At 40.5% G+C, this 24,794-nt stretch overlaps 1 protein-coding gene across 4 annotated transcripts in view; it reads left to right on the forward strand.

The window, feature by feature from the left end:
• Nucleotides 1-24,794, forward strand: part of FAM81A (family with sequence similarity 81 member A) — a 63,883-nt gene that overhangs the window by 17,004 nt on the left and 22,085 nt on the right. For all 4 annotated transcript variants that reach the window (XM_057488855.1, XM_036903031.2, XM_057488856.1 and 1 more), the window contains 2 exons: nucleotides 499-772; nucleotides 23,314-23,432. In XM_057488855.1, the coding sequence (XP_057344838.1) occupies nucleotides 499-772; nucleotides 23,314-23,432 (393 nt within the window). The remainder of the gene's footprint in view (nucleotides 1-498; nucleotides 773-23,313; nucleotides 23,433-24,794) is intronic.

Genomic DNA, 24,794 nt, shown 5'->3' on the forward strand with positions numbered 1-24,794 from the left:
TTCTATGGTCACTCATGCGTGGAGCAGAACTGTGGCTGCCTGTAGTTGAGGAATGCCCTTTCCAGTTCTCCCAACTCCCCACTACTCCCTATTGCATCATGTGTGGTATGCTTCACTCATGTATGTCCCTTGCTTGACTCCTGTAGGCATTTGGATTTGTAACCTCTGGTTTAAGGGGGTGTTGGAGGAGGTTACGTCAGGAGGTTTTGTTTATAAGCCAGACTTTGATAACAGCTTCTACTGGGGAGACATCTCAGTGTGCCCAGTTCCATCAGCCTCTTACTTCTGGAGGTCATGGAGCCTGCTACTAGCACACTTAACTCTCTGGATACAATTCTTTAAAGATAGTGCCTGGGTCATGAAGAAAACTGCCTCAAACCCCATTTAGCTTGTTAGGGATAGATAATTTGCATTTCCTTTTCTGGATGTCTTGAATCTGGCTTTAGACATTTTTTTTTTTCCAACTAACAACCCTAGTAATGTGGCTTCCTCCCACAGGCGAGTTAGAACCATGCCCAGACACAGCCAGTCCCTGACCATGGCACCCTACTCATCAGTAAGCCTAGTGGAGCAGCTGGAAGATAGGATCCTCTGCCATGAGAAAACCACTGCTGCCCTGGTGGAGCATGCCTTCCGGATTAAAGACGACATCGTCAACAGTTTGCAGAAAATGCAAAACAAAGGGGGAGGCGACCGCTTGGCTAGGCTCTTCTTGGAGGAGCACATCAGAAACATAACTGCCATAGTGAAGCAACTTAATCGCGATATCGAGGTAAGGTGTGTGAAAGTCAGGTGGGCTGTCATCCTTCCCACTGGCTCCCCATCAGGTGGTCAGCAAGTCTCATTTCCACCTCCCAGGCCGTAATGCGTTCAGACCAAAGCTGCTCTTAACGATGGCCACGGAAACAGCTTGAACAGCTATCTTAATTAAGTTTATTCCAGTATTTGATAGCAGTTACTGTGAGTGTTATGTTTAATCTAAATTTACCTTGCTGGTTATTAAATCACTGTTTTGTTCCGCTCTCAGTGGAAAGAGAGAACTAGTTAAATAGTTTTCCTGTAAAACCCTTCATATCATTGAAGACAGCTATTAAGTCAATTACTAGGTCAGCCTTTGCTGCTTCAGATTAAATGTTTCTAGGTTATAATGATCATATATAATACAGTTTATTACCCAAACAATCTAGGGATCTAAATTGCTTCTTAGACTCCCCTTTTATTGCTTTTATTTTCTCTGAAATTAGCCCCCCAAAAGGCCAGATTGTCTATATTTAGAATTTGTAAATCTACTACTATTTATTGAGCAATCATGGGAACCACACAATTTAGTTCCCAAAGCTTAAGATCATTTAGAGCCTGGGCTTCCATCGTTGAACCATGATAATATACTTCATGTGTAATTTAAAAATATATGAATAAAAGATATGTGGCTAGATTAAGGAAAACCTTTAAGTCATGGAGATTGTATCTTTATTACATTCCCTGGAATTAAGCGTCATTTTCTTTTTCAGTGTTTGTTTCTAACAGCTTTATTGAGGTATAATTTAAAAGCTGCAAACATCTACCCATTGTAAGTGTACAATGTAATGATCTTTGGTAAATTTATAGAATTATGCAACCATCAGCGCAATTCAGTTGTTAAACATTTCCATCACCCCCCAAAATTTATATAAACCTGTTTTCAGTCAATCCTTACTTCCACCCTGGCCCCAAGCAACCAATAATCTGCTTTCTGTCTCCATAAATTTCTTTTCTGGACATTCCATGTAAGTGGAATCTTACAAAATGAAGTCTTTTGCGTCTGCCTTATTTCACTTAGCATAATCTTTCTGAGGTTCAGCCATGGTCTAGGATGTATCCGTAGTTTGTTTCTTTGCATGTCTTAGTAGCATCCTGTTGTATGGATTATATCCCATTCTGTTTATCTGTTCATTAACTGGTGACATTTAGAGTGTTTCCAGTTTTTAGCTATTACGAATAAAGCTGCTATGAACACTTGTGTATGTCTTTGTGTGTACCTATGTTTTCATTTCTCTTGGGTAAATTTGTAGGAATGGAATTGCTGGGTCTTACAGTAAGCTTATGTTTAACTTTTTAAAAGCTAGCCCAATAATTTTCCAAAGTGGCTATACCATCTTACAATCTCACCAGCAAAGTATGAGGTTGCCAGTTTCTCCACATCCTCACTAGTGCTTGATATTTTCTATCCTTTTGACTCTAGCACTTGAGTGAATGTGTAGTGGTATTTCACTGTTCTTATAATGTGCCGTTCCCTAGTGATGAATGATGCCGAGCACTTTTTCATGTATTTATTGGTCATTTGTATGTCTTCTTTGGTGAAGTGTTTACTCAAGTGTTCTACCCATTTTTTAAAAATTATTTTTAGAAAGTAGTTATTTCTGCCTCAATAAATTTGCCCATTCTAGGTACGTCATATAAATGGAATGAACATGGTGTTTGTTCTTTTGTTTCTGAGTTATTTCACTTAGCATAAAGTTTTCAAGTTCATCCATGTTTTAGCAAGCATCAGAACCCATTTATAAATTGGACTGTTTGCCTTATTATTGAGTTGTAAAAGTTCTTTATATAGTCTGGATACAGGTCCCTTATGGGCTACATGATTTGCAAATATTTTCTCCCATTTTGCAGCTTACATTTTTTTCCTAATGGTGGCTTTGGAAGTGCAACATTCAAAAATTTTAATGAAGTCAACTTACTCATTTTTTTTTCTTTTATAGTTCCTACTTTCAGTGTTTTGTCTTAAATGTTTAATGCAGGGTTACAAAAATTTTATGTTTTTTTCTAAAGTTTTAGTTTTAGTTCTTACATTTAGGTCTGTGATCCATTGTACAAAGTGAGGTAAAGGTCTAAGTTAATTTTTAAAATATGGGTAGCCAAGGAAAATCTTACCATTTTCCCACTTGTTCCTTTGTTGAAAGTCAATTGGCCATAACATAGAAGGGTTTATTTCTTGAGTCCATTGATCTGTATGGTTTTCCTATGCCAATACCAGACTGCCTTAATTTCTAGCTTTAGAGTACATTTTGAAATGAGGCAGTGTAAGTCCTCCCACTTTGTTCTTTTTAAAATTGTTTTGGCTATACTAGGTCCTTTGCATTTTCATTTAAATTTTAAGGTCAGCTGCTGGTTGTTATAGAAAATTCTACTGAGATTTTGACAGAGATTGCTTTGAATGTAAAGATCTGTTTGGGGAATTGCCGTCTTGACAATATTGTATTTCATCTTGGTTTTATCCATTTTTTCTATTGCTTTTCTGTTTCATTGATTTAAATTCTGTATTATTTACTTTTTTCCCATTTGATTTAGTTTGCTTTTCTTTTTCTAGTTTCTTAAGATGGAATCTTACATAACTGGTGAGATCTTTTCTGATAATGGTGTTTAAAGTTATGAAGTGTCCTCTAAGCACTGTTTTGGCTGCTTCCCATGAATTTTGGTATATTGTCTTTTTGTTTTCATTAAGTTCCAAAAATTTTTAAATTTCCTTTGTGATTTCCCTTTTGAACTCCTGTGTTATTTAGACATGTGCCGTTTAATTTCCAAAGGTTTGGGGCTTTCCCAAATTTATTTCTATTGTGGATCTCTAATTTAATTCCAGGTGGGCAGAGAACATACTTTGTATATTTTTAATCTCTTTAAATTTATTCAGACTCCTGTTCTATGAATAACTGAAACCTCCAACTCATATTGTTGAGTTGCCTATTTCTCCTTTTAGTTCTGTTAGTGATTACTTCATGTGTTTTGGGGTTCTACTGTTAGGTGCATATATATTTATGATTATATATATCTTATTGTATTTAGCTTTTTATTATTGTAAAATGTCTTTCTTTATATCTTGTAATATTTCTTGTCAGAAAGTCTATTTCGTTTGATGTTAGTACAGCTATTCCAGCTCTTTTATGGCCACTGTTTGCATAGTTAATTTCCTTTTTTGATAATTCTCACTTAGCTTATACCTAAGTGAGGTATTGGTATACCACATGGTTACCGACTTCCACTTTCTTTGAGAGTCTCATATATCTTTGCTTAGAGCTCACTCAGAGTTGCACACTAATTGAAGTACATTTATCTTCAGGGTTTAAAAATTTCTGGTCTGCACTTGTGTTTAACGAAAAGGACTATGTCTTTGTTCCTGAGAGGACGTAGTGGGTCTTTGTTGTTATGGTGACTGATGGCAGCCATTCCAATTTCTTTTGGTCACAGCACTTTGATTTCCTTTTGAGGGTTCCCTTTCTTCCATTGGATACAGACTGGATGGCTATTAATCAGCTTGTCACCTTTTTAGCAACAAAGGATTGGAGGCTGTAACTCAGGCCAGAGTGCGGATAACTCTTACTTCCTGGAGCTTGAAACCTGAGCACAGTGATCCAAGGACTGGAAGTGACTGGACCCCTCCCTGGAGCAGCTGTGCTTGCAGGCACTGCCCAGTGGTTCCTGTTGCCTGGACCCTAGGAAATGCCTTTTTGTGTCTTTTTCTCAGTCTGAATCCCCAGCTGCCTTGCTGGCTGTGTGCACCTCTCCCCTATGTTCTTCCAATAAATTCCATTTTTTTCCCCTAAGCCAGAGTCAGGCACAACTGCCTGCAACCAAAGAACTCTAATAACACCAGAGGGGCATAGAAAGTTTAAGAGATTGCTTTAGACAATTTACTTGTTTTTGGAAGATGATGTCTGTGTTTAGAATGGTCTTTCCAGTTTTATATTTGAGTGCTAGAGCAATTTCATCCCAAAGGCTGAACAGCTTGCTAGCCCCAAGTTGGCACCTTCACAAAATTGAAGAACCCTACTTACACGTTTCAATTTTGAGAAGGGTTAGGGATACACTAGGGATTAGAGCTACATTAGGGATATGTACATAGCCCTGTTGCTCCCAAACCTAGAGAGAAAGAGAGAAAACTAAAGTGAATGTGGATAAATAATTATGAGGTTCCCATCTCCTCAACCAAAGGTGAATAAGTGTTCCATAAAAAAATACACTCCTATGTTTCATGTGAGGACATAGTGTGACCTCCCCATCCTTTCCATGCCCAGCATTTCCCTGTGGAGGCCCAGCTGGGTTCCTTTGCTCATGTGCATGGTGGACAGACAAGAGACTGAAGCCAGTCTGTTCCAGCAGTACTGTCCTCCAGTAAAAGCAGAGTGTACCTACCTTAGAAAACCCTGGACTCAATTTTTGCTGTCACCATTAGAGGTAATAGTACTTAGCTGCAGCTATGGGGCCTGGGGCATGATTTCCCCTTTGGTTGCTGCTGTGTCCTAATCCGATGATCAGAACCATTTTAAACATATATTTTCCAACCTTAGCTGAGCCCTCAATGCTATTTAATAGTTTTTTCATTCTAGGAAGCCCTCCCTTGCCAATTCCATCCTTGCCCCGAATCCCCTTTCCTTTAATGTCTCTGGAGCACCCAGCACTTGTCACTGTTACCATAGCATTTACTGAAGAGGGTTGTCATTGTTTCCTTTCAAGTCTGTTTCCCCGGATAGATTTTGAACTCTTCAACAAGAAAGGAACCTTGTCTTAGTCATCTTTGCATTGTCTAGGACAATGTTTGGAGCAGCTGAATGCTTATTAAGTGAATAAAGTGAAGCCATTTGTTAATTTGCTGGTAGCAAAAAGGACTAGAAGATACCGCAAGGTCACCTGTGCAAACTGCATCCTCTTCAGATGACGCATTTGAGAGCCAGGGAAGGGAAGGGACTTGTCTGAATTGCAAGGCCCGTAAGTGGCAGTACTGAGACTAAACCCGGATTGTTAAACTGCAAAAATATGCTCCTTTGTTTTTCTGCTTTGCCCCTTGGAAGCTCTAATAGGACCCGGATCTCAGGTAACCAGCTCTCAAATGTTGAGAGGTGGTGCTTTTTATCCATTCTTTGCTTTCTGAGTATTTCTGCCTCTTCAGGAAGAATTTCTCCATGAAACTAGTAATTCTAGCTTTGATTCTCCTTGAACTCTCCCTGCCCATCATTCCTTTGAAGGAGTTCATTGAACTGCTTAGATATTTAGTTACTAGCAACATACCTAGGAATCCAAAATTACCAATCATTTAGGCTTTTCCTAATCTTTTTTTTTAAGATGTCCTTTTATATGATTTTTCTTTCATGTGTTTATTTAAGACGATTTTAAGAACAGTATGCAATGTAGCAAGTTTTAAAGTAATTTCAATTCTGCTGTTTTTCCATCTGAAACACATTTTTATAGTAATCAGATTGAACTCTTTTCCAGTTACATGTATTTTTGGATTTGCAGTTTTGCAAATGAAAAGATGATTTGTGTTGTAGAGAGGGAAAACAGAATAAAAATTAATTTTGGTAAAAATTTTATTTTGTACATATGAGCATTTACTTTGCCATAACTGGTAATAACTACATATCATAAACAGAAGGAAGTTTGGAAATTTACTAAACTCCAATATGAAACTAATTCTATGGTTTTATATGGGTTATCTGTATTTGGTCATATGGTTTTATATATATATTATGAGCTTACGCATGTTTATCCAAACATGACCAAAATTAGGATGCTTGATGAAACATCAGAACTGCCACATTGTAGCCAAACTTTGTTAAAATGGAATCATGGTGAACAGTCAACTTTAAAAAGTAATAAGGAAGTCTTTATTTAGAAGTAATGTAAAATTGGGAGGATAGGTACTATGTAATGGAAATATTTGCACAATAAAGGCAAAGAGGTGTAAAGATACTAAAAAATTGTATTTAAATGATGTGATAGGCATATTTTTATCTATAGATTCTTAATTAATTTCTTCATTCATTATGTAAATTGCCTAGTTTTTAACTTATTACTGGTTTACACTTGTTTCTCGGTTCACTCAATAAAATTTTACTGGGTACTTGTTTTATAAAAATTTGTGCCCGCAGGTGATTTTGTATTTAAAAACTAAAGCTGAAGACATTCTCAAGATATAAAGCTCACTCCAGGATCCTGATTGAGCTAATCAAATTGATATATGTTAATACTACATCTTGGCAAATTTGCCTCTATAAGTCTTTAAGATTATCATGTGGATCTGAACACATCACACAGGAAAAAGTATAGTATATTGCCAAACCACTAGCCTATGTGATCTCAAAAGCTAGACCTGAGTCTTGATTTTTCCATTTTTAACATCTGCCACTGTGTCTAGCACATAGTAGGAACTCAATAAATCTTTTATAATCAAAGGCCCTGGTGTCCTTGGCCCTTCCAGAACCCTGTAATTATTGCCCATATTCTATCAGCAAATTCCAGTGTCGAACAGATGACCCTTGTGTGCTGGTATACAGTAGGTGCTGATAAATGTTGAATGAGAGGATCTATTGTTTTAATACATCCCCACTCATTGTCTCCACTGGCAGTTTGCCTTGTGATGTTATCAATTATTTATTTCTTAGAAACTTTCCACAAATTGTCATCATCATTATAAATTTAGAAGAGGTAATGTAGTCAGCCATGAATTACACATATCTGGATTATCCATATTGTCTTTGATTGAAGCTTGTATCAGTCGCTGGAAGCCACGTCCTGGTCAGTGGGCCATGGCCCCTTTGTTGATGGTCAGCTTTTCCTTCCAAGTCTGATGGCTCGAGACAGTTGGTGGGACCTCCATGTCCCCTCAGGACGTTCACTGTGTTTTAGACCTTTGGGGAACCGGGCAGTGGAATCTGCTACCTGGATGATTAGAATCTGCAGACCTACTCGGTTTCCAATGTGCTCAGGCTTCATAGTGTCCTACAGACTTGGAGTGTTGGCTTTGACCTAGTTGGGTTAGGGGAAACTGTATCAAGTCTTTGTCAACTGAGTAGATTATACATAATTCTGTAGTTTAATAATTTGCAAATGGGCTACTGAAGAGTTTTCTGAACCCAGGTGATGAGTATGCAGTTGGGCCTTTTTAGCATGTCTCAGCAGAGGTGTGGACAATGATGTTAACATATGATTGAGTGAACAGATAGGAACTTGGTTATTGTGCATCTGGTACTGTCACTGAGAAGAGGGTCTTGGCTACTGGACTTCATGTATTTTACCTGAAAAGGGAATTACAGCCTACAGCTGTGTGATTGTGTCCCATTGGAACAGATATATCAGCAGAGGGACGTTGGGGAATGTCATTTGCCTTAGTGTTCTCCAAAGAAACAAAACCAATAGGGCCTGTGTGTGTGTGTGTGTGTGTGTGTGTGTGTGTGTGTGTGTGTGTATGTATTGGCTCACGTGATTTTATGGAGACTGAGAAGTCCCACCCTCTGTCGACTGCAAGCTGGAGACCCAGGGGAGGCCAGTGTAGTGTGGAAGCCTGAGAGCCAGAGAGCTGACAGTGTAGCCTCCAGTCCAGGTGTGAAGGCCTGAGAACTAGGAATGCTGAGGCAGAAGAATCGTCCCAGCTCCATCATGCAGAAAGCAAATGCCTCCTCCCTCCTCCTTTTTGTTTTATTATGACTCTCAAGGGATTGAATGATGCCTGCCCCCAATAGCGAGGACCAACTGCTTTACTCAGTCCACCAATTCAAATGCTAGCCTCCAGGCACACCCAGAAATGATGTTCAGCCAGCTATCCGGGCATCCCTCGGCCCAGTCTAGTTGACATATAATTAACCATCACATCATTCAAATTCATTTTTTCAGTCTACGAGCTAGACTTGGCTTGTCATGTGGTTTGACTCTAGGGGGGAGAAGGTAGTGAATTAAATATAATTTGAGTTATTTGTTCATTTCTGTTGATAGAGGTTTTTTTCAGTGTAAATAACAAATTAGTGTTCTGGTGTCTACTTTTGTCCTTAATACATTTTAGCTTTTCCGAGTTCATCTTTGAGAACCTCCAGGCACCAGCTAGATATAGTCTCTGAGCCTTCAGTGTGGAAGACCAAATACTGGACTGTGGGGCTGCATTGATAGATAAATGACTCAGCTACCTTCTGGGAGCCAGGCATTGTTAGAGGCTGGGGTTATGGTGGTGACCCAGGCATGCAAGGCCCTTGCTGTGAGGCCTGCTGCACATTCTAGTGGGGTTTATAGGCAGGAACTGAGAAGTAACCAAGGTAATTTCAAACCAAGTGCTTTGATAAGATGATATGATGGAGAGTGATTGTGGGGCTATTTTAGGAACAGGTAGGGGAATTAGGTGACATATGCATTCAGACCGGAATGACAGAATCAGCTAGCCAAGCCAAGGTGGTGGTGGTCGGGGAGCAGACACGCAGGGCAGAGAACATTCTAGAGAGGGAGTTGCAAGTTCCAAGGCCATAAGCAGGAAGAAGCTTGGCATGTGTGAGGAGCAGTAAGGCCCAGTGCTACTGAGGTGCCATGAGCCTGGGGGAACAGAATCAGATCATAAGCCTTGAAGGCTGTGAAGTTTGGAGTTTACAAATGGGAGCCATTATTTAATTTTGAGCAAAGGAATTTAAATAATACATTCACACTCTTGGTGTTGGGAATGCATCAGTGAGTAAAACAGATAAAAACCCTTGCCCTCCTGTTGCTTACAGACTAATACTGTGTTGCAAAAAGATCACTCTGGCTATTGCATGGAGGAGGGATTGTAGGGGAGCATGAATGGAGGCAGGGAGATGGGTTGGGGGCTGCTGAGGCAGTTTAGGTGGAGATGATCAGGATTAGGGAAGTCAGAGTGGAGGGGGAGAAAAGTAGCTGGATTTCTGGATCTGTTTTGGAAGTAGAGCTGGCAGGACTTCCTGCATGTGCGTCGTGGAGAGATTTCCATTTAGGACTTGGCAGGTTTTAGGGGCCAATTGAATGTCCAATAAAGCAATTTGGTTTTGATATTTGACATTTGATACTGAGACTGGAATTCTGGAGAGTTTTAAGTCCTAGTGTGAAGATGAAAAGTCACGGAGAGAGATGCTATCTTATGAGGGAATGCTCTGCTGTGGTCGGGCCTTTCTCCAGGTGATACTGCAGTTACACTTGCATTTCCAAATCCTCATAAATCTAGGAAGAGCTGGAGAAGGAGAAACATGCCTAGCGCTCCCAGGCGTTACTAGTCTGTCTGGGTGAGTGAGGCCCCAGGGACGGGTCCTCATCAGCTTTGCATACACAGTGTGATGTAGCCCTGTGGGGCTCCGGGGGGTGGGCGGGCGTTGCCATTTCCTACTGTCTTTGGCAGGGGTCTTCTCTAAAGACAGGCCATGTCTTAGAAAAAAATTAATGAAGACTTGGGGCATCACTTTTCCAAGGTGACTGGTCTTTCCTCTCTGCTCTGTGAAACATGTTATTGTATGGATTTATCAGGTTACACAGTTAGCACCTCATAGTCTTTCCTGCTGTGACTGAGCTCCCTGAGGGCAGGCCTGGTGCACATCACATGCCCTGCCTGCAGAAAATAATTTCTTGAATTGAACCAACAGTAATGGAGAGTTGATGATATACTTAGGAGTGTAACCTTTTTTAAGTAAATACGTCATGATAATGTATTGTTCCAAAAATGACAAATTAGGGAACATTACTGGCTTTACAGAGGAATTGTTTTTCTAAGGCTTCATCACAGAGTTCCTGTAAATAGAAAGCTCTCTAATGCCTTCTGTTTTCACATAACTTTTCAGTAACATGAATATGGTGTTAAGCTCAAATATAATTCTTCTTTGTATTATTCAAAGAAAGCATTTCTAATATAATATCTTAATCACTTGCATAAGAATTCTGAAAGTTAAAAGGGCTTTTCTTTTTCTGGTTAAAAAGTTGATGTAAAGCCATTGTGGAAAATACAGAAAAGAGGAACCATAACTCCACCCCAGCAATAAACAAAATGTTAATATCCTAGTGTTATTTCATATGTAATCTTATACACAGCTAGAATCATGCAGTATATTTATTTTGTATGGTTCTTTTTGCTTAATATTAAATTGTACACATTTTCCCTTGGTTTTAAAAGCCCTCCATGAACCTCTCACTGGTTGCATAATAATGTACTGGGTAGATACCTGGTATATGTGTTGCATAATGAAGACATCTTTGTGCCTACATTTTGTTCATTTTTTTCTTATTATTTCCTATAAGGTGAATCTAAGACCTAGAGTTACTGGGTCAAAGGTTGTGAACATTAGGAATATATTCTGGTGGAACTCCAGAAAGACATGTCAGGTAGAGCCAACTGTGCATTTTTTATTTCTGATATCCATCTTAGTATGTACATTTAGTGTATCTTATACAGAACTAAAAGTATGTGCTGTTTTAATAGATGAAAATGGTATTGTTTTAAATTTTAAATTTTAAATAGACTTTATTTTTCAGAGCAGTTTTAGTGTCACAGTAAAACTGAGCAGCAAGCACAGAGTTCCCCAGGCACCCCCACTGTCTGCACACATGCACAGCCTCCCTGACTGTCAGTTTCTGCACCACAGCGGGCACAGTAATGGTGTGACTCCCACTTCCTGTTTCTTTGCTTACTGGAAAGACAGAACCTTTTAAAAAATGTGTTAATTATTTTTAGTGCCTCTGTGAGTTACTGTTCATTTTACTTGCTTAATGATTTTTTTGGATCGAGAAACAACTCAGATGAAATGAGATTAGTTATACTCTTTGTCATTTCTTTAGTGTCCAATGCAGTGTTTCTCCAGGAGGGGTCTGTGGACCTCGAGCATGAACACTTCTGCACGTGTTCCCTCCCTTTGGTTCTCTGCGGGTGGGCCCAGAAATCTGTGCGTTTGACAAGCCACCTGGGGATCCTTTACCCACCCCAAAGATGTTTGAGAACCCCTGATCTTAAGCCTTATTTTAAACAAAGGTTTGAAGCATTACATATAGAAAACTAAGTATTACTTTTTATTAACTATAACTAGTAAGTGTTGCTTCCTTTTAAAAGAGAGTGAGCACACCAGCACTTTTTTTTATCAGTGGGAGAGTGTCAGAACCAGATTAGTCAGATCTGAAGTTTTCTTACGAGAATGTGTTCAGATGACTAATGTTTTGTCATTCACAGGTATTGTAACTGGTTTGCATTCTTCTTAAGAGCAGGTTCATTCAGAAAAAGCTGGAGACTACAGCAGATAACAGGTCTAGTAGTTCCAAATTCCTTGCAGTGAATTTTTTTTTTTTTTTTTTTTGCTGTTACTGTGACTACGTCTACAGTGGCTCCAACCAGATCTTCAATAAAGAAAACACAGAATTTTCATATTGCTAACTTCTGCTTTTTAACAGGAAATCTGAAAATCCTAAAAAATGTACACAAGTGCAACTTTCTGTATGTATGTTATGCTTAAAAAAGGTTGAGAAAAGGAAGCACAAAAACAATTGATGTAAGCATAGTTACATTATTTCATATAGGCTTTCCTGGTCATTTGCAAATTGGACCACAGATTTTCAGTTTATCAGAAATCATCACATTTTTAGAAATAAATAATAACAAGTACATACACATCAATGTATCCATAAGAAACCCCTGGATTGGTGCAGGGAAGGTGGTGGCTTAGCATGACTGCCTTCACCGTTCCCGTTTCCAGTGCCATCTTCCTGAATGGTGGGGTGGGCAGGCAGAAAGGCCTGGGGAGCCAGAAGAGACCCAGCCTGGGAAAGCCTGGCATGAGGTCCTGGGCACTCTGGTTTGGGAGTCAGAGAGAAGGCCGTTCTCACTGCCTCACACCACATGACTGAGCCAAATGAGGGGCCACAGAGGCGGGCTGCGTGCCCACTGCCTCCGGGCTGGGAGGGCTGCTGAGAGCAGGACTCAGAGAAGCTTCCTCTTGGTGCCTCGCTGGACACCGACGCTGAGCTCTCACTGGCTGCCCATAAGCTCCTTCCACTACACTCAACACCACCTACTGAATCTCACTCCGGTGAGCAGAGAACAAAAAGAACATCACACCTAAGGACGCCCAGCCACCAGAGGGAGGAAGAATAAGTACAGCCCTTAGAACTGACCAAATAAAATAGGAAACAGGTGCGCCTTGAGTGAAAAATAATCATGGCCTGTTATGGGCTGACTGTTTTGTCCCTCTCCAAATTCTTATGTTGAAGATCTAACCCCCAGTGTGATGATTATTTAGAATTGAGGCCTTTGGGCATTTTAGATGAGGTCCTGAGGGTGGAACCCCCATGATGGGACGGGTGCTCTTACAAAAAAAGCAAGAGAGACCAGAGCCGCTTTCCACCATGTGAGGATGCTGTGAGAAGGCAGCTGTCTACAAGCCAGGAAAAGAGTCCTCATGGGAACATGACCCTATGGGGGCCCTAATCTCAGATTTCCCAACTTCAGAACTGCAAGAAATAAACGTCTGATGAGCCACTTAGTCTGTGGTATTTTGTTGTAGCAGACCCAGCTAGCTAAGACAGGGCACTTAAGGAGGTCCAGGTGCAACATAAAATGTCTTCCTTGAACTTAAATGTTTCAAAATCAGCAGATGAACCAGAAGCAAGGATGGTTCCTTTTATGAAATGAATGTTACCCCCCAAAAAAAGTAGAAGAAATCTGGAAACATCAGAGCCAAATACAGAGAGAAACCATAAGGGAAACGATGTAAGACTTGGAGGACAGACCCAGGACACCCAGCATATGGATAATATGAGCTCCAGAGGGAGTCAAAGAAACAGATGGAGAAGAAACAATAGTTACGTAGAAGAAGAACATTTGCTTGAGTTGAAGAAAAATCTGAGACTATAGATAGAATAGTTCACTGAGGTGGAATTGAATTTTTAAAAATATCCACAATTAGGTACATTCTGATAAAACTCCTGATCTCCAAATAGAAGGAAACAAGATCTTACAAGCTTCTAGGCATAAGGAGCCAAGGTATGCATAGAGGAAGAAGTATCAGATTCCCGTCAGCCTTGAAGTTCACTGGGAGGAAAAGCCTTTAAGGCAGGAATTCTATACCCTTTCAATTTATCCTGTGCTCTTCAGGGTGAGGGAAGGATGATTATTCACAGGGCAGGGATTCAGAGTCTTTCATCCAGGTGCCTGAGAGGAAAATGCTAGGGAGAAGACTCTAACCAAAAACACAATGAGTCTGCACAGAGACCCTAACATAGGGGAAAATGAAAGGGAGTACAAAGGAGATCAGTGATCCTTAAAGAAAGACCTGTGCCATTTCATGTACATGATACGGAGAGATGCCTGGGACTAGGTAATGGAAGTGCTTCAAGAGGGAAAAAAATTTTGAAATAGAAGACACATTTTATGAGCAAAATTCTAATTATAGCCAATTCTAATTATAGCTAGAAGTATTGCCTTATTTTAGCAAAGCCTAGTTGGGGTCAGGGGAGAGCAAGAGGGGAGGATAGTAAAATCCTTCCGAATAAGTCCCTGGGTTGGAGGATGAAGGAGGGGTGATGTGAAGGGCGCTCAGTGTCTCATGGAGGGGAGGCAAGGCTGCGTGAGAACGGAGCCTGGAGTCTGCACAGACATGGTCGTGGTGGAGGTTGCCAAAGGGAAGGCAGCTTTCATGGAACAGCAGTGCCCCGGAACATTCCCCAGTTCACAAGTGGGGAAAGGTGACAAACGATGACTGGGTTAAACCAGTCAAAATAAGGAAAAGGAGAAAGGAAATAACAGCAACAAAAAGCAACATAAATTATAAATGCCAAGTGCGATGAAAGGACAAAGTAGGTCAGCCTACTGTCATGACCGAGAGCATGGGCTATGGAGCCAGATGCCCGGGTTCAAATCCCAGCGCAGCCACTTGACTGTGGCTTTGGGCAGTTTGACTGCTTAGATATTCACCGCCTGTGAAATGGGGATAATAATAGCTAGTACCTCCTTCAAAGGGTGCTGTGAGGATTAAATGGGTTAACATGCTTCAAGCATTTAGGACAGTTTCTGGTGCACAGTTAGACCAAGCAAGTGGTTGCTTTAATATTGATAAAGCATAGTAGCAATGTTAATATTAGGTAAGGTGAAACAGTATTAAAAGCACTGAGTCAGAGAAGGTTATTATATAGTGGCAAAGGCCACTTCATCATAAATCTGTGTGTGCCAAATAAAATGAAAGCTAAATATATAAAGTAAGAAATATTGAAAGTATAAGGAGAACTTCATGAAAATATTTTACAGAGAATTCATAATACCTCTTTCAGAGCTGGAAAGATCTGGTAGACAAAAATAAGATCTATGGAAAATGAGTAATGGAATCATCAAACTCAATTTAATAGATGATAGTGCTTTTTCTTCCTTAAATACTTTTCATCATGGAACATTTACAAAAAGCAGTCATGTGCCACAAAGCAAACTTGAATACATTAAAAAATTTAAATATATTACAGACCATATTTTTGATCATAAGCCAGTAGAATTAGAAATAAATAATAAAATGACAAAAAACTTAACTACTAGAGAATGAAGAAGACAATTCCAAGTAATCTTTCTTTTGATATCATTAATGTACAATTAGATGAGCAACATTATGGTTACTAGACTCCCCCAATATTCAAGTCCCCTGCACAAACCCCATTACAGTCACTGTTCATCAGTGTAGTAAGATGCTGTAGAATCACTCCTTGTCTTCTCTGTGTTATACTGCCTTCCCCGTGCCCCCTCACCTACATTATGTGTGCTAATCATAATGCCCCTTTCCCCCCCCTTATGTGTCCCTGTCCACTCATCCTCTCCAGTACCTTTCCCTTTAGTAACTGTTAGTCCATTCTTGGGTTCTGTGAGTCTGCTGCTGTTTTGTTCCTTCGTTTTTTCTTTGTTCTTATACTCCAAAGATGAGTGAAATCATTTGATACTTATCTTCTCCTGCCTTATTTCACTGAGCGTAATACCCTCTAGCTCCATCCATGTTGTTGAAAATGGTATACTTATGTCTGAATAATATTCCATTGTGTATATGTACCACATCTTTATCCATTCATCTACTGATGGACACTTAGGTTGCTTCCATTTCTTGGCTATTGTAAATAGTGCTGTGATAAACATAGGGGTACATATGTCTTTTTCAAACTGGGCTCCTGCATTCTTTGGGTTAATTCCTAGGAATGGAATTCCTGTGTCAAATGGTATTTCTATTTTGAGTTTTTTGAGGAACCTCCATACTGCTTTCCACCATGGTTGAACTAATTTACATTCCCACCAGCATTGGGGGAGGGTTCCCCTTTCTCCACATCCTCACCAACATTTGCTGTTGTTTGTCTTTTGGATGGTGGCCATCCTAACTGGTGTGAGGTGATATCTCATTGTGGTTTTAATTTGCATTTCTCTGATGATTAGTGATGTGGAGCATCTTTTCATGTGCCTGTTGGCCATCTGAATTTCTTCTTTGGAGAACTGTCTGTTCAGTTCCTCTGCCCATTTTTTAATTGGCATATTTACTTTTCGTTTCTTGAGGTGCATGAGCTCTTTATATATTTTGGATGTCAACCCCTTATCGGATCTGTCATTTATGAATATATTCTCCTATACTGTAGGGTGCCTTTTTTGTTCTACTGATGGTGTCCTTTGCTGTACAGAAGCTTTTTAGTTTGATATAGTCCCACTTGTTCATTTTTGTTTTTGTTTCCCTTGCCCGGGGAGATACATTCATGAAGAAGTCACTCATGCTTATGTCCAAGAGATTTTTGCCTATTTTTTTTCTAAGAGTTTTATGGTTTCATGACTTACATTCAGGTCTTTGATCCATTTCGAGTTTACTTTTGTGTATGGGGTTAGTCAATGATCCAGTTTCATTCTCTTGCATGTAGCTGTCCAGTTTTGCCAACACCAGCTGTTGAAGAGGCTGTCATTTCCCCATTGCATATCCATGGCTCCTTTATCATATATTAATTGACCATATATTGTGGGTTAATATCTGGACTCTCTATTCTGTTCTACTGGCCTGTGGGTCTGTTCTTGTGCCAGTACCAAATTATCTTGATTACTGTGGCTTTGTAGTAGAACTTGAAGTTGGAAAGCGAGATCCCCCCTGCTTTATTCTTCCTTCTCAGGATTACTTTGGCTATTCGGGGTCTTTTGTGGTTCCATATGAATTTTAGAATGATTTGTTCCAGTTTGTTGAAGAATGCTGTTGGTATTTTGATAGGGATTGCATTGAATTTGTAGATTGCTTTAGGCAGGATGGCCATTTCGACAATATTAATTCTTCCTACCTAAGAGCATGGGATGAATTTCCATTTATCAGTGTCCTCTTTAATTTCTCTTAATTAAGAGGGTCTTGTAGTTTTCAGGGTATAGGTCTTTCACTTCCTTGGTTAGGTTTATTCCTGGGTATTTTATTTTTTTGATACAATTGTGAATAGAATTGTTTTCCTCATTTCTCTTTCTGCTAGTTCATCGTTAGTGTATAGGAATGCAACAGATTTCTGTGTATTCATTTTGTATCCCACAACTTTGCTGAATTCAGATATTAGTTCTAGTAGTTTTGGAGTGGAGTCTTTAGGGTTTTTTATGTACAATATCATGTCATCTGCAAACAGTGACAGTTTGACTTCTTCCTTACCAATCTGGATTCCTTTTATTTCTTTGTTTTGTCTTATTGCCGTGGCTAGGACCTCCAGTACTATATTGAATAAAAGCTGGGGAAGTGGGCATCCTTGTCTTGTTCCTGATCTTAAAGGAAAAGCTTTCAGCTTCTCACTGTTAAGTATGATGTTGGCTTTGGGTGTGTCATATATGGCCTTTATTATGTTGAGGTACTTGCCCTCGGTACCCATTTTGTTGAGAGTTTTTATCATGAATTGATGTTAAATTTTGTCGAATGCTTTTTCATCATCTATGGAGATGATCATGTGGTTTTTGTCCTTTTTGTTGATGTGGTGGATGAAGTTGATGGATTTTCAAATGTTGTACCATCTTTGCATCCCTGAGATGAATTACACTTGATCATGGTGTATGATCTTCTCGATATATTTTTGAATTTGGCTTGCTAATATTTTGTTGAGTATTTTTGTATCTATGTTCATCAGGGATATTGGTCTGTAGTTTTCTTTTTTTTTGGTGTCTTTTCCTGGTTTTAGTTTTAGAGTGATGCTGGCTTCCTAGAGTGAGTTCGGAAGTGTTCCCCCCTCTTCTATCTCTTGGAAAACTTTAAGGAGAATGGGTATTATGTCTTCTCTAAATGTCTGATAAAATTCAGCAATGAATCCATGTGGTCTGGGGATTTTGTTCTTGGGTAGTTTTTTGATTACATATTCAATTTCATTGCTGGTAATTGGTCTGTTTAGATTTTCTGTTTCTTCCTTGGTCAGTCTTGGAAGGTTTTATTTTCCTAGAAAGTTGTCCATTTCTTCTAGTTTATCCAGTTTGTTATCATATAGATTTTCATAGTATTCTCTAATAAGTCTTTGTATTTCTGTGATGTCCATAGTGATTTTTCCTTTCTCATTTCGGATTCTGTTGATGTGTGTAGATTCTGTTTTTCTCTTAATAAGTGTGGCTCAGGGTTTATCTATTTTGTTTATATTCTCAAAGAACCAGCTCTTGGTTTCATTCATTTTTTTCTATTGTTTTATTCTTCTCTGATCTTTATTATGTCCCTCCTTCTGCTGACTTTGGGCCTCATTTGTTCTTCTTTTTCCAATTGCAATAATTGTGAATTTAGACTATTCATTTGGGATTGTTCTTCCTTCTTTAAATAGGCCTGGATTGCTATATACTTTCCTTTTAGAACTGCCTTCTCTGTGTCCCACAGAACTTGGGGCATTGCGCTGTTGTTTTCATTTGTCTCCATATATTACTTGATCTGTTTTAATTTGGTCATTGATCTATTGATTATTGAGGAGCATGTTGTTAAGCCTGCATGTGTTTGTGAGCCTTTTTGTTTTCTTTGTACAATTTCTAGTTTTATATCTTTGTGATCTGAGACGTTTGGTAGAATTTCAATCTTTCTGAATTTACTGAGGCTCTTTTTGTGGCCTAGTATGAGGTCTATTCTGGAAAATGTTCCATGTGCACTTGAGATGAATGTGTATCCTGCTGCTTTTGAGTGTAGAGTTCTGTAGATGTCTGTTAGGTCCATCTGTTCTAGTGTGCTGTTCAGTGCCTCTGTGTCCTTACTTATTTTCTGTCTGGTTGATCTGTCCTTTGGAGTGGGTGGTGTGTTGAAGTCTCCTAAAATGAATAAATTGCATTCTATTTCCTCCTTTAATTCTGTTAGTATTTGTTTCATATATGTAGGCTCTCCTGTGTTGGGTGCATAGATATTATAATGGTTATATCCTCTTGTTGGACTGACCCCTTTATCAGTATGTGATGTCCTTCTTTATCTCTTGTTACCTTCTTTGTTTTGAAGTCTATTTTGTCTGATACAAGTACTGCAACAACTGCTTTTTTCCCCTTTTGTTTTCATGAAATGTCTTTTTCTATCCCTTCATTTTTAGTCTCTGTATGTCTTTGGGTTTGAGGTGAGTCTCTTGTAAGCAGCATATATATGGGTCTTGCTTTTTTATCCATTCTGTTACTCTGTGTCTTTTGATTGGTGCATTCGGTATGTTTACATTTAGGGTGATTATAGATATGTACTTACTGCCATTGCAGGCTTTGGATTCGTGGTTACCAAAGGTTAAAGGGTAGCTTCTTTACTATCTGTCTAACTTAAGTCACTTATTACACTATTATAAACACAGTCTGATGATTCTTTATTTCTCTACCTCTATTTCTTCCTCCTCCACTCTTTATATGTTAGGTGTTTTATTCTGTACTCTTTTGTGTTTCCCTTGACTGATTTTGTGGATAACTGATTTTATTTTGCATTTAGTTATTATTTGGTTGATCTACTTTCTTTGCTGTGCTTTTATTTTCTCTGGTGACATCTATTTAGCCTTAGGAGCACTTCCATCTAGAGAAGTCCCTTTAAATACATTGTAGAGATGGTTTGTGGGAGGTAAATTCCCTCAATTTTTGCTTTTCTGGAAATTGTTTAATCCCTCCTTCAAATTTAAATCATAATCTTGCTGGATACAGTATTCTTGGTTTGAGGCCCTTCTGTTTCATTTCATTGAATATATCATGCCATTCCCTTCTGGCCTGTAAGGTTTGTGTTGTGATGTCTCATGATAGCCTGATGGGTTTTCCTTTTTTGGTGATCTTTTTTCTCTCTCTGGCTGCTTTTAATACTCTGTCCTTGTCTTTGATCTTTGCCTTTTTAATTATTATATGTCTTGGTGTTGTCTTCCTTGGGTCCCTTGTGTTGGGAGATCTGTGGGCTTTCATGGTCTGAGAGACTATTTCCTTCCCCAGATTGGGGAAGTTTCAGCAATTATTTCTTCAAAGACACCTTCTAATCCCTTATTCTCTGTCTTCTTGTGGTACCCCTATAAAGCAAGTATTTTTCCGTTTGGATTGGTCACACATTTCTGTTAATATTCTTTCATTCCTACAGATCCTTTTATCTCTCTCTACCTCAGCTTCTCTGTATTCTTGTTCTCTGATTTCTATTCCATTAACAGTCTCTTCCACATCATCCAGTGTGCTCTTAAGTCCTTCCATTGTTGTTTCATTTCTGTTATCTCCCCCGGGGATTCATCACTCAGCTCTTGCATATTTCTGTGTAGCTCCATCAGCATGCTTATGATTTTTATTTTGAATTCTTTTTCAGGAAGATTGGCGATTTTGGTCTGACAAAGCCCTCTCTCTGGTGTTTGAGGGATTTTGGGTTGAACAAGGTGGTTCTACCTTTTCATGGCGATGGAAGTGTTTGCCGGCGAGTGGCGTGTGTGTCAGCTGGGAGAACAAAGTCCCTTCCTGCTTACTGGTCACTGTGCCCATCTCCCCTGCCTGTGCCAGTCACCCACACACATGGAGCAGCCTCTGGGTTCATCCCCTGAGTTGCTGTGGGCCAGGCAGTCCTTGGGATGATGTAGGGCACTCGTGGTGGTTGCATGCGAGCAGTGCATGTTTGCTGTGAGAACAGAGCCCCCGTATGCTTCGCGACTCCATGCCAGTTTCCTCTACCTGTGCTGGTCAGCCTCTCGCAGGGGGCAGCCTCTGGGTTAATCCCCTGAGTTGCCGTGGGTTGGGCATCCCTTGGGATGCCCTAGGGCACTGGTGGGGGTTGCAAGCGAGCAGTGCATGTTCACTGCGTGAATAAAGCCCCTTTGTTCCTTTCAGGCTCTGTGCCAGTCTCTGCTGTCTGTGTTGGTCGACTGTGGGCAGGGATCAGCTTCTTGGTCTGTCCCAGTTAGCCACACACTGGGAGAAGCCTGTGTGGTTGCTGTGGGTGAGACTGCTCCCCAGTTGTTCTGCAGCAATGGCGGGTCAGCCGGTTTGCTTGCAGTGCCAGCAGTGGGGAATGAACGGCAGGCTGCTTATCACCGTGATGGACTTTGGTGCTGTGTTGCCATCCAGGGGATGGCTGAAGTTCCTTAAAGTTCCCCACCTGCTGGGCTGAGTGTGCCAGGAAGATTTTGTCCACCTATTAAACCTTTGTCCCTTGAAGACTTTTAATGAGCCCACTTTTCTTTTGTCCCAAGGCAGCCAGCTGTTGGAACTTGTTTGCAGTCTTAGTCTCGGATTTTGCTTTTCCCTTCCTCTGATATCCAGCACACCATGCAATGTGTCTGTGCTCCCCGTGCAGATTACTAGGCCTGGTTATTTGGCAGTCCTGTGCTTCCACTCCCTCCCCACTCTGATTCTTTTCCTCCCGCTGGTGACCTGGGGTGGGGGGAGTGCTCAGGTCCCGCCCAGTCACAGCTTTGTATCTTACCTTTTTTGTTGAGTTTTTGCAGATGTAGATGTAGCCTGGCTGGTGTACTGTATCTTCTGGTCACTCTTTTAGGAATAGTTGTTTTTGCTGTATTTTCAAAATATGTATGGTTTTGGGAGGAGATTTCCACCACCCTACTCATGCCGCCATCTTGAGAATCTCCCCATATGTCCTTAGATTAAGAGAAATTCAAAATTGAGATTAAAGTAATAAGAAAACAATTCACTTCCAACCTGTGGACACCACAAATACAAAAAAGTCTTCATTATTAAGGAAGGACTAATAAAAATAAAGGAACTTTGTATTTTAAATTACTAAATAAAGAATAAGACCAAAAGAAAGCAAAAAATTAGCAAGTATTTGAACTGACATTGACCAAACAGGACAAAAATTTAAAAATGGGTGAAAGGGAAAGGATACAAGCAATCAGCAGCTTTTCTTAGAGAAGGAGAGAGTGGTGGTCGTGACGGGGTGTGGAGGTTGGAGTGAGGTAGAAGGAGGGGGAAAGGAAGGGCTGTGCCAAAGAGGAAGGACATGCTCAAAAAGCAACACATGGTGTAACCTTTTGCTTTTGAGTGCTCTCCTGCCCCCTCGGGCTCAGGTTTTCTAGTTTGTCTGTCTCTGTGTATCTTAAGTGCTCCATCTTCATCTTGTTTACCTAGTTGGGCAAGAGCACTGCAGCGTGGTTACGAGCCCGGGTTCTGGAGCCACGCTGCCTGGGTCAGTCCTGGCTGGCCACTTGCTCCCTGTGTGACTTTGGACTTTGTGTCATTTCATCTCACTTCCTGGTCTGTAACATGGGCATCCTGAGAATGCAGACTTGGTGCATGTCCATGTGTAGTGCAGCCCCCGCAGCCCCTAGTACATGCTCAATGAACAACAGGTGTGGTCTCAGTGTCTCCATCAGTGCTTAAAGATCTCCCAGGATGGATGCTCCATGAGGCCATACCTATGTTGGGTTACCTGATCCTTACTAAAACTTTATGAGCTTAAATGAAAGTTCCACTTCCATTAAAATCCCTGTGAGACACCAATCTGCTATTCCAGTATAAATATTGTTATTTAATAAGTGCTAGAAAAAAGATTAGCATTGGCTGTATTTACTGTGTACTAGGCATTCTGTTAAGTGCTTTATATGTATTATCTTATGTAATATTCACAATGGCCTTAAGAGCATTGTCACCATTACTATTAACAAGTGAGGAAAGGGAAGCTCAGAGAACTTTATACACTTGCCCAGGGTCACATAGCTGGAGGAACTGGAATTTGATCCTGTTTTTTTCATGCTCACCCCACCCCACCCCCATCCCCAGTCCTGCTTGCTCTTCATTCATTACTTCCTAATAGATTTAGGGATTGTTCACTTAAACAGTGACTATCCACAAACAACCTGGAGTGGTGGAAAGAGCTCTGAACTGCACCTGAGTCCAGGGTCCTGGTCTTGAGCTTTTCTTCTTCCTGCAGCAGGACCTCCATCAAGCCACACGACCTCTGAGTCTCTGTGTTTTTATTGATAAATTAAAGAACTTGGTCTGGATGTGATCCCTGAGGCTTCTTGTTCTAAACCCCTGATTCTGTGTAGATGTGTATATCAGGTGGCTGTTAAAAAGAGCTCTTAGGAGTTAAACATTCTTATTTTTGCCAAGGGTAGAAAGTGCTCCTGTGGCAGCATGTACATTCTCAGATGACCCCCTTTGTGGTTTTCTGTGTTGCCCAGGTACTGCAGGAGCAGATCCGTGCCCGGGACAACATTAGCTACGGAACTAATTCTGCCTTAAAGACTCTGGAGATGCGTCAGCTCTCCGGTTTGGGAGATCTTCGGGGAAGAGTGGCAAGGTAGGTGGGCAAGTGTTTGGTCTGTACTCATCAAAAGCTGTTTTCATCAACTCCATTTAGAGGGGGAGATACTCATGAAGCTCGGAAGCAAATTCTTTGAATTCTTCTAGTACATCTCCTTTGCCCATAAAATCTCATGGTAGAAGTTAGACCTGATAATAATGAGCATTTGTGCTTGAGGGAGGAGGTGGTGCTGGGCTCAGGTTCAGCCGACCTGTGTCATTCGGTAGGGTAATACTATGTTTACTGAGTCCAGTGACACAAAGTTGGGACTTAACATTTTGTGTCTTTATTAATAATTTCATTTTTCTTGTAATTCATTTTTATTTTACTTTCTGAAAATATTGGTCTGTGATGGATTGGAGATTTAAAAAAGAGCCTTTTTACTACTGTTCTAGCCCCTCACTACTCGAAGTGGACCAGCAGCAGCGATGCCCCCAGAGGACTTGTGAGGGAGGCACATCTCTGAAGTATTTCTGGGCCTCTTCTGCCCTCTGCTGCTTTTAACAGTCAAACACAAATATGCAGAGGGGCTGTGGCGCAAATAGGCAGTTTGAGTCAGCCTGAGGTGAACGTGAGGGTGGTCTGCAAAGGGTGGGAGTGGAGGAAGAACCCAAGGCGTTTTTGGAGGAGAGAGAGGTAGTGTCAGGGGTTATTGGGGCAGGCAACACGTGAAGGGCACTGAATGCTGGGCATGTGTGTTTGGGTCCTCTGGGTGAACATCAGCCTAATAGTGCAGGCACCATGGTTGCCACTATTATGTGGTTTTCTGTCCTCAAGCAGAGGACCTCCAGTCTCCTTATTACGACCCTTGGTGGCAGAAGCCCCACTGTTCGTACTTCTCTCTACCCTTGTACTGTACCTTTCAGCAGTGATCACCTGCTTGCTATTCCCTGAATACTCCAGATTGTTCTCTCTCTATGTCTTTGCACATGTTTTTCTTCTGCACAGCATGCATTTTCCCTTTCTTTTCTAACTTTTTCTAGTCAACCTTTAAAGTTCAGCTCAAATGTCACGTCCTCCAGGAAGTCTTCTCTGATGCCTCACTCTCCTGAGCTCCCCAAGCACTCTCTGTTCTATTGAGTCTTATGTGTCTTGGGGTAGGGGACCATATCTTTTATTTTTGTAACCTGAATGCATAGAACAGTCTCTGGAAAACAGTAGATACTCAGTAAACATTTGGATGAATCAATGATTTAGAAAGTCACTGTAATAGGACTGAAAAACTTCAAGCCCTTTTTGTGGAGATGGGCCTAAAAGAAACTTCACTGTTAGGACTCCCAGGAGAGTGAGAACTTAGAAGAGCTTCAGAGCCACAGGGCAGAGCAGGGACTTCAGGAACCTTTGAGGATCTTCCTCTTC

This window comes from Manis pentadactyla, chromosome 11 (genome assembly GCF_030020395.1).
Source record: "Manis pentadactyla isolate mManPen7 chromosome 11, mManPen7.hap1, whole genome shotgun sequence".
NCBI classification, from domain to species: domain Eukaryota; kingdom Metazoa; phylum Chordata; class Mammalia; order Pholidota; family Manidae; genus Manis; species Manis pentadactyla.